Source organism: Serinus canaria, chromosome 4A (assembly GCF_022539315.1).
Source record: "Serinus canaria isolate serCan28SL12 chromosome 4A, serCan2020, whole genome shotgun sequence".
Taxonomy (NCBI): domain Eukaryota; kingdom Metazoa; phylum Chordata; class Aves; order Passeriformes; family Fringillidae; genus Serinus; species Serinus canaria.
Genome location: NC_066318.1, coordinates 15,040,792 through 15,052,061, shown reverse-complemented (window position 1 = coordinate 15,052,061; position 11,270 = coordinate 15,040,792). Strand labels below are relative to the sequence as shown.

Below are 11,270 nucleotides of genomic sequence, written 5' to 3'. Positions count from 1 at the left end.
ACGGCGGCGCTGTCACGGCCGTGGCTGAGCAGCCCCGAACCCTGGATAACTACCGCTTTATGCAAGCGCTGTGCGGGCGCCGTGCCGCGGTGTGCGGATGGGGTGGCGGCTGAGGGGCCCCGAACCCTGGATAGCTGCCGGTTTATGTAGGCGGCGGGCGGGCTCCGTGCGACTATGCGCGGGCGGGGCGGGCTGCGGTAGCGGGCGGGGTGGGCCGGGCCGGGCGGGGCGGCGGCACCACCACCATGTCGGAGGCGGCGGTGGCGGACACCCGGCGCCTTAACGCGAAGCCGCAGGACCTCACGGACGCGTACGGGCCGCCCAGCAACTTCCTCGAGATCGACATCTTCAACCCGCAGACCGTGGGCATGGGCCGCGCCAGATACACCAGCTACGAGCTCCGCATGCGGGTGCGGCCCCCGTCGGGCCTGCGGGGCTGGGCTGCCCTGTGTGCGGGTGTGCGGCCCGGGGAGGGGCGGCAGCGCTCGGGACGCGGTGGCCGAGGGACGGCGGCCGGGTAGGGCCGGAGCGGTGCCGCTGCTGAGCGGCGGGGAGCGGAGGAGGCGATGCCCCGGGCTGGGGCGAGCAGCGCGCCTGCGGGGCTCAAGGTCAGAGCTGATGGGCTCGCTCGGCATCCAGCGGGGGCTGGTGCGCACACGGACAGGGACGTGCTGCCTCAGCAGCTCGAGAGCCCCGCTGGGTGGCTGCTGAGCACGGCATGGCTGCACGTAGCTGCTTATCTCAGGCAGGGGAGGAGAGCTGGGTGGCAGTAACGTGGGACTGCTCACGCTGCATGCTGGCAGTGCTGGCTGCTTTACCAAGAGCCCGTGGCCTAGGAGCGTGCATAGCACGCTTAGCAGGGTTCTCTTCATTGGGCCTTAAACGAGCTAAACTGGGCACCCCTTCACAGCTCTGCATGTGATAGATGGGAGAAGTAAAACGGAGCTTCCCCTAAAACACGGTCCCTTTAGCGTTTGTTGTGGTGCTGGTTTGACTTATGCCTATAGCGTGATATAACTGCTCAGTCTCCTCTGCCTTTCAGAAGAATTGGTATTTGCTTTTTTCTGCTCTGGTGCTTGGCTCCCATCAGCCTGCAGGTGGCAATGGGAACCTCTTAGTCCCACTGAAACCAGCAAAGATGCTCTGAAAGCAGCCAGGTTAATCTCACAGATCTCATAAGAACACAGTTAATTGTGTTGCAGTAATATCTGAGTGCTGTCCATCAGAAGGTTTTGTTACCTCAGTTCCTGGAATGATTCAGACTGTGTTGATGGGGTAAAGGTAAAGTTAACGCAGCTGTCATTTGTTGGACTCCAGTGGCAGGGGGGAAAGGTGAGAAATTGCTGCACCATTCTCCAGTGACACAAGATGGGCATGAAAAGCCTGTTAGGGTAGGTGCTCTCTTTTGGGAGAAGACTGTAGATAAGGTCTAGCCTTGAACAGTTGCTGGGGCAAGATTTCCTCAGTTCTTCTGTGGGGATGCCAGTGTCAGGTCAGATGTTCTTTCACTCTGCAGACTGCTGTGAAACTCTCTTGTAGATCACTTCAAAATGGAGTAAACTTGGGGGGAGGGGAGGAAATCATTCTCCTGACAGTTATATTGTCAGCACTGGTTCCAGTGTGTGCCCCTGGGAAGGGGGCTTGTTCCAGGAATAGTCACTCAAGGGAGAGGGAATGGCTGGCACTGAGTAGACAGACTTGCTTGGATCTGAAGGATTTTGGTGTTTGTACTATCCTGAATAAGGAAGTTGAGCATTCCCATCATGCATCCTCAGGAGGTTTTATTTTCTCACTGCAGCTTCAGGTTTCAGTTACATGTGTAGCTTCCAGAGAAACCTGCAAATAAACTGCTTTGCTTCATTACAGACAAACCTCCCCATCTTCAAATTGAAGGAGTCATGTGTGAGGAGAAGATACAGCGACTTTGAGTGGCTGAAGAATGAGCTGGAACGAGACAGTAAGGTGAGGCCTGGCTCAGACCTCCCTATTCCTTAAGCCAAGATGTGGGAACAGTTGCAGCAATAATCTTGAGATTCCCAGAAGTGGGGCTGTGGTGGTGGATGTTGTACCCCAGATACTTTAATCCAGGGGTCAAACTGAGATTCCTTTATTCTAGTGTGGTACAAGGAGAAATCCCAAACAGATATTCTCAAGAGGTTACAAATGCACAAAAGTTTACTAGCAAAAATAAGGAATTTTGGCAAAGGTACACTTATAAAACACTTATTATAACATTACTTAGCATTAATTTACTATTAACTTCGCATAAACGTAACTTAGAAACCATTAAAACCTTAAGTTGCTATGTTACCCAAAAAAGTTCCATGAAAAGAGCATTAGAAAGAGAAGAGAGAGAAAGACAAAAAAGGTACAGAAAAACGCACATAGCTAACAACTCCTGGGGTTCCAGCACGGGTGAGATGAAAACTCCAGGAGAATGCAGGGTCCAGATAAGTCTCTCATGGGAGCTTTTAAGCCCCAGGGCCTTTATGGCCCCCTCCCAGGGTGGAGCTTCTGGTCACTCAGGGGCTGGGTTAGCACCACCCACAGTGTGATTGATGAACAGCTCTGCCCGGCCTGGGATGTTGGCTCTGGGCTGGGGGTGGAGCCTTTCACTGTCTCCTCTTCACAAGTCCTGCTCTGCCCCTTCCACCAAATGTACACAGGCATTTGCCAAGCATCCCAAAATGTTTTAAGGCACGAAACTTAGCCAGTCTCTTTTAGTGGACACCTTGTGCTCTATCCATGGGATGGCACTGGAGATGAGCATCAAACAGCAAAGGATGTCTGCTTGCAGGTGGCTGTTCTGCTCATGAGGTGATTCTGTGCTTTCAGATTGTAGTGCCACCACTGCCTGGAAAAGCTTTGAAACGACAGCTTCCCTTCCGAGGAGATGAAGGCATCTTTGAGGAGTCTTTCATCGAGGAGCGGAGGCAGGGCCTAGAACAGTTTATTAACAAGTAAGTTTCATGTCCTGGCTTTGCTGTGTGCTGCCTTTTTAGCTCTTGCTGGGCCGTGGATTGACTGTGAGAGAGTCTTGAGTCTTGACCTGCTTCTGGCAGGTGCCAGTGCTAGAGGGTGGCACCTGCAGCCACATAATGAAACTGGAACTGGAGCAAGTCCTGCTCTAAGTGGGGGTTGTGCTTTGTGCTCTCTCCTGAGAGTGTAGTGAGTATTAGCAGAACAGCTGTGCTACAGGGACCCACCAGCATGGTACTTTTGGTTCAGGGCATGGCCTGGAAGGGAACAGCCTGTGCTCAAGCACTTCTTACTGGTCCTCTTGCAGAGCCATGCGTGATCTTGGGCTGAGCGCGATTCAGGTGTGCTGAGCTGGCTGCCTGACTCCCTCCTGCACACATCAGAGGTGTCGGGGTCTTGGAGGCAGCTGTGCTAACCTCCACATCTGATTTTCTTCCAGAATTGCTGGACACCCACTGGCACAGAACGAGCGCTGCTTACATATGTTCCTGCAAGAGGAGACTATTGATAGGAATTACGTCCCAGGGAAAGTGCGCCAGTAGGAGCACCTGGCACTGTCTTCCTCCATTCCACCCTCCCTCCTGCAAAAATGACATTTATTTTTACACTAAATCTGTCTTCTCTGAACCAGCTTTTCCTCTCTTGAACCTCCCAGTTTGTTCAGTATTTTCCTCTTTTGTAACTGGCAGCAGTTTGTTCTACTGGGCTGTGGTCGTGGCCTAAAGATGTGAAGATTTATGCAATTGAGTGTGTTGTCCCATGTCTAGGGGCAGATGTGGATAGGTGTGGAGCAGGAACTTGCTAATGGCATTCTGGTGTAGGAGCTGCCTCTCTCTCCCTGTACAGGAAGATAAGAGATGACCTTCACTCCCTTGTCTGTGCAGCCCCAAGCATCTCTGCAGGAGACTTTGAAGAATAGCAGTTGTCATGTTGGTCAGTGATTATATCAGGTATTAGAGTTTTAGTAAGGTTTATCCAAACCAGTGAGTAGGTGCCTGGGTGTGTCAGTCTGTCATTCACCCCATTCACCCTGCATGAAACCCCCATTCTTCACTGTCTGGAAGTGCTGAGACCCAACACCTACTCAAACCCTGCTATCAGCCTCCTGAATTACAGACCTATTTGGTGTATTTGTGTCCCCTCCTTTCTAAGGTGCTGCTGGCAGCTCGAGGGGTTTCCATCCCATGTGCTCTCGTGATGCTCTTTGTGGGCCATTTGGCATGTGGAAGATGGGGTAGTCTGGGCTGTAGCTACATGTGCTGAGATGCATTGGCCCAGAGTTAAGAAACACCAAAGCCTGCTGTAACATGGGCTGCTGGGCTGGTGTTGCCTGCAGCACCCTGCTCACGCTGAGCCTAGTGACCTTATCCTGAGCCCCAGCTGCTGGGAGGAGCAGACTGTCTGGCTGAGGAGGAGCAAGAGAAGGCTAGTGGGGGCAGTTGTAGGATGCAGCTGTGATGGTTGCCAGTGGAGGAGCCCAGCAGTGGGGCCCGCAGTGAGGCCTCCTCCAGAAAAGGACAGCAGAATATGGGCCGTCAGTCCTAGGTTAGACATTGCTTACAGAGCAGAAGTGGCAGGGGCTCTTTGTGTGTTCTCCCCTGATGTACAGTGAGCTAGGCAGTCACTTGTTTGGAAGTGAGAACGCTGGACTGGTCAGGGAAGTGTTCAGAGCCTCAGGGGACAATGAGGCTGTGACTTGCTGCAGCACAAGTGTCCTTTGGAGGCTCCCCCACCTGCCACAGCTGTGATGAATGAGGTTGGGCCTCAGCTCGGGGGCTCCTCACGTCAAGGCTGGCTGGTTTAAAAGTGCTTGGTCATTTTGTTGTGGCACAGTTGAGCCTTTCTTGGAGCACAGGCCCAGAGTGGATGCCCTCCTGTTCCTGCCAGGCACGTTCCCCGAGGCCTTCCCAACGTCCCCTCTGTTTTCTGGTGAGGAACTGGTACTGCTGGGCGAGAGGTGGCTCTTGGGGAGAAGTCGCTGAAAGCGCGAGGGAGCTGCTCCGGGTGCTGGCTCGGCCCGGAAAGGGCCGTGGGGCAGCGCGGAGCCCGGCGGCCGTGGCTTCGGAGGGGCTCGGTCCCCGTCTTCTGCTGCCGCCAGTCGCGCTCGGGGCGCCTCCTTCCCCTGCCCTGCGCGGGGCTGCCATCCATCCAGCTGTCTGCACCCTGTCCAGTGTAACGTCCCGGTGCCGTTCGCATTAAACCACTGTGAAGCCAATTGTCTGCCTGGTCCTGGGGGATACCGGGACGGGGGAACGGCCGGGAGAGAGCGGTCACCGGCGAGGGGGCGGGAGAGTTGCCGGGACAGAGCGGGCACCGGCGGGGCGGGACGGGGGGACTGCCGGGAGAAGACGGACACGGGCGGGGCGGGAGAACGGCCGGAACAGAGCGGGCACGGGCGGGGCTCTCCGGTTCTCCCTGGTTCTCCCCGGCGGTTCCGAGGCGCGATGATGCTGCCGGAGCCGCAGGCCGGCTCGCCGGACTGTCCTGACCTGCTGCAGCACGTCCCAGCGCTGCCCTCGCCGTCCACCCCGCTTTACCTCAGCTTCTTCGAGGAAGAGTGTCGCTCCATTGCTGCCCGCCTGCGCCTCGGGGCGGCCGCGGAGCCCTCGCCGGGCCTGGGAGAGCTCAGCGGGCTGCAGCCCAAGACCCTCGGACCCGCCACTTCTACTCCGCTGCCCTTACCGAGCCACGGGCGGGTCCCAGACTCGAGCGCGGGCGATTCCGAGGCTTCTGCTGCCCCTAGCCCGGCCCCGGCCCCAGGGGAGCCCGGGCGCCTCCCGCAGCCCGCGGCCTGCGGTGGCCCCGGCGCCTGCCCCGCTCGCCTGCCCACTCTGTCCCGGCTGGCGCGGCGCAGTCCCGGACAGCTCTCCGGCGGCGGCCCCAGCACCCCTGCCCGCTCCCCGGCCCGCGGCCGCGCCAGGCTCGCGCTCCCCCGCACACGGGCCTGGCTGGGGCTGCAGCTCCCCGCGGCCGGCACGGGGCGCGGCGCCTGGGAAACGCGGCTCCTGCGGCCCCCAGGTAAGCGGGATCACGGCGGGGAGCCCCGGCACGGCCACCGCCCGCCCGGCGCTGCAGAGCCCCCTCTCTCCCCCAGGGACCAGGCTGAAGCTGACATCGCCTGCTAGGTCCAGGCTTCAACGTGCCCGCGGGGCTTTGCAGCAGGCACAGCCTTCCAGCCTTCCCAAACTCGCCCCACCGGACAGAGGGAAGAAAAGTAATTCTGCACCTGCCAGTTGCCTCGCGCGAAGCAGGGAAGCACGTAGGTTAGGGTGCTGCGTCTAGAAGGGAGAAGGGGAAGGGCTTGGGCTGCAGCCTGGCTGGGGACAGGGCATGGGGAGTGGGGAGTCCATGGGAGCGGCACAGGTAGGAGCCTAGGAAATAGTCTCGTACCCCAGGGATGTGTTAACAATGCCTGGCCTCCCGCCAGTGTGGGCTGGCAGCCTGTTGAGTTTGAAGCCTTCACCCTGTGGTGCTGTGGGGTCACAGGGTACTGGTGCCTGTGCGCCTCGGGCAGGCAGCCTGGTTGAGCCCCGGGCTGCCTGAAGGAGGTGCAATGGAGCTGCTTGGGAATAGCGGCCTTTGTGTTTACTGTTCACTACAGCTGCTGCCAAGGTTGGGAGTTGTAAACAACCCTCCTCAAAGCTTCCTACAGGAATTCCTACTGTGGCTTCCCGCTCCTCACTGCGGCCTCTGGAAAAAGTGATTTTGTCCAAGCATTTATGCCTCAATAAAGGTGAGTCTTGGCAGAAGCCTCAGAGGCTGCAGAGTTGTGAGAGAGGGGCACTGCTGCCATGGGAAGAACATCCAGGTCTTGGCTGCTGGGTCAAAGCTCATCCTGGGGAATGGACTGGGAGGGTACAGCATGTGCTTGGGCTCAGAGGAGGGGTGGTAAAGTGCAGAGCAAGCAAGGCTGGGTGAAGTCCTTTCCCTCTTTTGCTGGAGAGGCATCCAGCAAAGAATCTGAACAAATCTGGTGCTTGAGGCTCATTCATAGGAGAGGGAGTGGCTGTGATCAGTCTCTTAGCAGGGGTTGATGCTCTTTATTTTCCTTTCCTGGGTCTCACTTCAGAATCAACTAGAGAGGAGCTGGTGTGCAATAGGACCCAAGAGCTGAAGGAAAATGATGAGAGCAAAGAAAGGCTGGTTGCAGCAAGCATTGTCTTGGGAGCAGGTGAGCAGTATGGAGGTGTAGATTCTTGCCTTGTGTTGGGGGGAGTGTGGAGAAACATGGGCAGCTGCTTGTTGGGCAGCGCTGCTCCCCAGACGGACCCTGGCTGAGGGTGCTCCAGTCTGTGCTGCAGGCAGGGAGTGCTGCCTTCCCAGGAACTGCAGCTGGGCAGCCTGCAGTCCTGAGCCCTGCAGAGGGAAGGGAGGCAAGGAGGCTCTAGCCCCACTTTGCTTCAACAGCCCTGTCCCACCCTGCCCAGGCAGCTGCCTGTCCTCACTGTGAGAGCAGACTCCCAGCAGGAGCCCAGATCTGCTGGGAGCCAGGCTATGCAGGAGCACTTTCTCCCAGCAGCACCCATACAGGCCAAGCCAGCAGCAGCTGTTGGACTGGAAGTGCTGGGAGACCCCTGGCTCTCTTGGGCACGTTCTGTCTTTCCCTGATCTGGAGCAGCTCTGTGGCCAGGTTGAAGAGCAGCTGAGGATGGCAGGTTTCTAATGCTGACACCTCTCTTCACAGGTAGAAATAACCAGACCTGGGAGTATGTGGAGTCCTCTTTGTCCAGTGAGTTGTCCTCTGGCCTGACTTCAGGGTGTGAAGATGCAGTCCCTGCTGAGCAGGTAAGACCCAGCTGTGTCCTGTCACCATGGGGCACTGTTCAGTCTCTGGCTTGGGCCAGCTATGCCAGAGATAGGAGGTTATGAGACCTGGACCTGCCAGTTTCTGGCTGGCACTTGAGCTGTTTCAGCCTTTCTCAGGGGTTCATACAAGACCATGGGCATTTTTTGCATGGCTTTACCAGCTCTCTGTACTCAGGGGACTGTAGGCTTCTGTCCAGCTAGATTTTCTAAGGGCCTTTTGAAACATGCAAATTTCATGTGGCTTGTGTTGTCACTTTTGTATGTCCTGACATGTAGGACTTGGCCCCAGGATGGGGTGTGCAGAGCCTGCAAGATGAATCTCCAGGTTAGGAAATCTACCTGCAAAATAAGTTTATGCATTTTCCAGCAGTTTTAGGGCTCTTCACTCTGTGGCTGCAGGCAGCCAAAGGCATTCTTGTTCCCCATGGGTGCTGGCAGATGCTCACTACCGCAGCTCCTTTGCCAGGCACCGCTTCTGTGATGGATGTGCCCTGGCAGTGGTCCCCAGGGGGTTGAGCTTGGGATGTTGGATGGGCTGCAGTGCTCCTCCAGAGGATGGGCTGTGCTGTGGCTCTCTTGGGGGTGGGAGGAGGTTGAAACTCCCTGCATCACACTTGCACCCTGCTCTTGCCAGTCTGCAGGTGATCAGCTGTCCCAGGAACTGGAGCGTGTGAAGAAAGAGCTGGAACGAGTGAAGGGCGAGCTTGGTATGTAGAGCTGGCTGTTCTGAGGACTGCAGGACACCTGTAGTGCAGGTGACATCCCCTGTGCTTGTACCTGGAGCCCAGGGCCTGCAGCTCTAGGAGTGGGGCTGGATTCATGTTTAGGGGGATCTCAGCTGCTGCCCTAGAGAGTCTGGGTGTGAGGTATTTAGGATGGGCTGAGCACACACCTTCTTGCCTCCTGTCTGCAGCTGACAAGACTGCCCAGTGTGAAGTCTATCAGCAGACAATCTCCTCCTTGCAGGCTCAGCTCAGAGCAGCAGGTATGTTCCCTCACTGTGGTGAGCCCTCGCTTCTGGGCAGGCTGCAGGGATGCTCCAGTGATCCCTTGAGGGATGTGAGGTGGGAGGGATAGAGCTCATGGCCTTTCCCAGGGCTCAGGTGTTGACTGCCAGAAGCACTACTGCTTTGATGTTGCTTCCCAGGAATCTGTCTGAAGGATGCCAGCAGTGTTTGACAGTGGTGACCTGGGGAGAGACTGACAGCTGGGACATGGGGACAAAAAGCCACTCTCCAGCTGTGTGAGCTCCTGGGCCAGTGGTATATGTGGAGCTCTTGAATAAATTATTTTTTTAACCCTTTGTATGTAAAATAAAGGTGTCTTTTGCAGTGGTGCTTGCTGTCTGCTTGGGTAGAGGCAGTGCCCTGGGCAAACAGGGCAGGTCTGTGCTAGGCTTTGGCTGGTTTTGCTCAGCCAGAGATTTGAGGTCTGTTACAAGGAGGAGCTGGGTGCTGGTGGATGGAGGTACATTCTGGACAAAACTGATGCTTCCAGGTGGGATGCTTGGATGTGTGGTGGTGGTAGGCAGCTGTATGGGCAGGTTTCTTCCTTAGACCACCTTCACATTGGATGTGGGAAAAGCCAATGCTGGCTGATGGTGCATTAGACTTCTGCAGGCTTTGGCTATTTATTACTGCTTTATTATCAGTGACTGTGGGCATGTGGTGGGAAGCAGCACTTGGGACTCAGTCCAGTCTCTCACTGTTCCTGCATGCTGGTGCTGGGGGCCCTGCTCTGCTGCCTTCTCTCTGTGGTCGGTTGATGCAGGCACCTTCTTGCACTGCCTTGTGTCTGGGTGAGGCACTGGAGAGCCCTGAGGTTGGGCTGGGAAGTCTGGCCTGTTCCTGCTCCTGTTATTCCTGGCTAGTGTTCCTGGCTGCCTTGGAATGAGCATTCACAGGTAGCCTGCACCCCTTCCTGGGGCACTGCCCTGGACTGTGCGCAGGGGTGGCTGCACAGGGAAGCTGTGTTGGCTGTCTGCCGCCCCTGCATAGCACTTGGTTGCTGGGGCAGCTCCAGTGCTGGCACAATCTGCAGCAGAGAGCCCTAACATGCTGTGTGTTCCCTGTACATGTATAGTGAAGATAACTTGGTGCAGCTACGAAGGGAGTTGACTAGAAAAAGTGCCCTGCTATTTGTAAACGAAGAGGAACTTGTGGGTGAAGCTGGACTCCATGGTCCTTATGGGTCCCTTCCTATGTGAAATACTCTAATGTTTCATTTGTGGAAGGTGGTGGGGGCATCCAAGGACTGATGTGGATCTGTTTCTGCAGGGCTTCTGGCTCCCTTTATGGGCTGGAGCCATCTCCTACCCTCCTTTGATGCTGGCTATGTGTGCCTTGCCACTATTTGCCTTCCTGCTGCTCCTGTTGAGACACGCACTTGGCTTGTTCTGTGCCTCTGCCTGCTCCCAGCCCTGAGCCTGTGCTGCTGGATCAAGGCCCTGGATGATGGGAGTGGGGAGCAGTAAGACTGGCAGGTGAGGATGGGACGCTGGGAAGACATATGTGGAGCTGCACGTGAGGTTTGGGAGCTGGAAATGTTCTGGTGTCCTGATAATGCTCCTTTCTGGAAACTGCCTCCCAACGCCTGATGTTGCAATAAGGTTTCTGGAAATAGGGAAATAATGTAATCTGCCCCCTCACTGTTCTGGGTACCCAGTGTCTGCTTGTCTGGGACAGGGTGACCCTGCTTGGAGTCCTGCTATGACCGTGGTGCTGCCGATCCTGAGAACATTCTCGGCGATGGTGCTGCCCAGGTGGGTCCTTGCTGGCAGCCCTGGAACGAGTGGAACTGTCTGAGTAGTGACCTTACTTCGTCATGGGGTCAGGGGCGCTGCAGTTCCTCGATTCTGAGAAGCGGAGGAAGAGCTTGCGTCACTTCCAGTTAGAAGCATGAGCTGGTGTTTCCATCACCGCATACTCCCGCCCGGAGGATGTGGGGGAGGCAGCCGCCTGGCACTCCCGCCTGCCCTGCTCTGCAAGAGACTGAAAAGCTTTTTGCCTCTATAGCGCCAATGCCGGAGCAGGGCATTGCCGATGATGCCGGCGAGGGGCTGGCTTCCCTCTCCGAGCTGCCACTTTGAATGGGCGCTCACGACACGCAAGCACTGGATTGCACCAGGCGCGGCCCGCCGACGAGCGGGTCCCAGCTTGAGTGCTGGACAGGATGGTGCTGGCCCCTGCCTCGCTCCTGGCTGCCGAACAGTTCTCCCAGGACTGGCGTTTCCCATCACTTAGTGCCTGTTGCTCCCAGGACTGAGGGGTGTAGCGGAGCGCACGGAGGTGGGGGAGAATCACCGCACAAGCCGCGGGCGGAGCTCCGCTCGCAGCCCCTGTAGCGGGCTGGCCTCTCCTCCTCGCCTCGCTCCCCGCCGCGGGGGCCAAGGCCGGGGCAGGCTCGGTTCTCATGGCACAGTTGGACTCGGGGGATCCTCAGCCTCTCCCTCCGTGGCGTTCCCGAGGGACCAAGGTGTCTTGCCC

General features: G+C 57.1%; 2 protein-coding genes across 4 annotated transcripts; both read left to right on the top strand.

Moving 5' to 3' along the window:
- Positions 1-197: 197 nt before the first annotated feature.
- SNX12 (sorting nexin 12) lies at positions 198-5,194 on the top strand. Its single transcript, XM_050974514.1, has 4 exons — positions 198-410; positions 1,867-1,962; positions 2,836-2,960; positions 3,419-5,194. The coding sequence occupies exons 1-4, from the start codon at positions 246-248 to the stop codon at positions 3,519-3,521; spliced, it is 489 nt and encodes a 162-aa protein (XP_050830471.1). The 5' UTR covers positions 198-245; the 3' UTR covers positions 3,522-5,194.
- An 89-nt stretch (positions 5,195-5,283) lies between these two features.
- Positions 5,284-11,247, top strand: LOC127059621 (uncharacterized). Of its 3 annotated transcripts, XM_050974512.1 has the most exons (9): positions 5,284-5,997; positions 6,074-6,238; positions 6,581-6,712; positions 7,049-7,150; positions 7,664-7,764; positions 8,420-8,492; positions 8,699-8,770; positions 10,062-10,267; positions 10,470-11,247. In XM_050974512.1, the coding sequence occupies exons 1-8, from the start codon at positions 5,424-5,426 to the stop codon at positions 10,256-10,258; spliced, it is 1,416 nt and encodes a 471-aa protein (XP_050830469.1). In that variant the 5' UTR covers positions 5,284-5,423; the 3' UTR covers positions 10,259-10,267; positions 10,470-11,247. The 3 variants fall into 3 exon arrangements, with proteins under 3 accessions (XP_050830469.1, XP_050830468.1, XP_050830470.1); XM_050974511.1 differs by having other exon boundaries at positions 10,062-11,247; XM_050974513.1 differs by lacking the exons at positions 10,062-10,267; positions 10,470-11,247 and adding an exon at positions 8,933-9,116.
- The last annotated feature ends 23 nt before the right edge of the window (positions 11,248-11,270 follow it).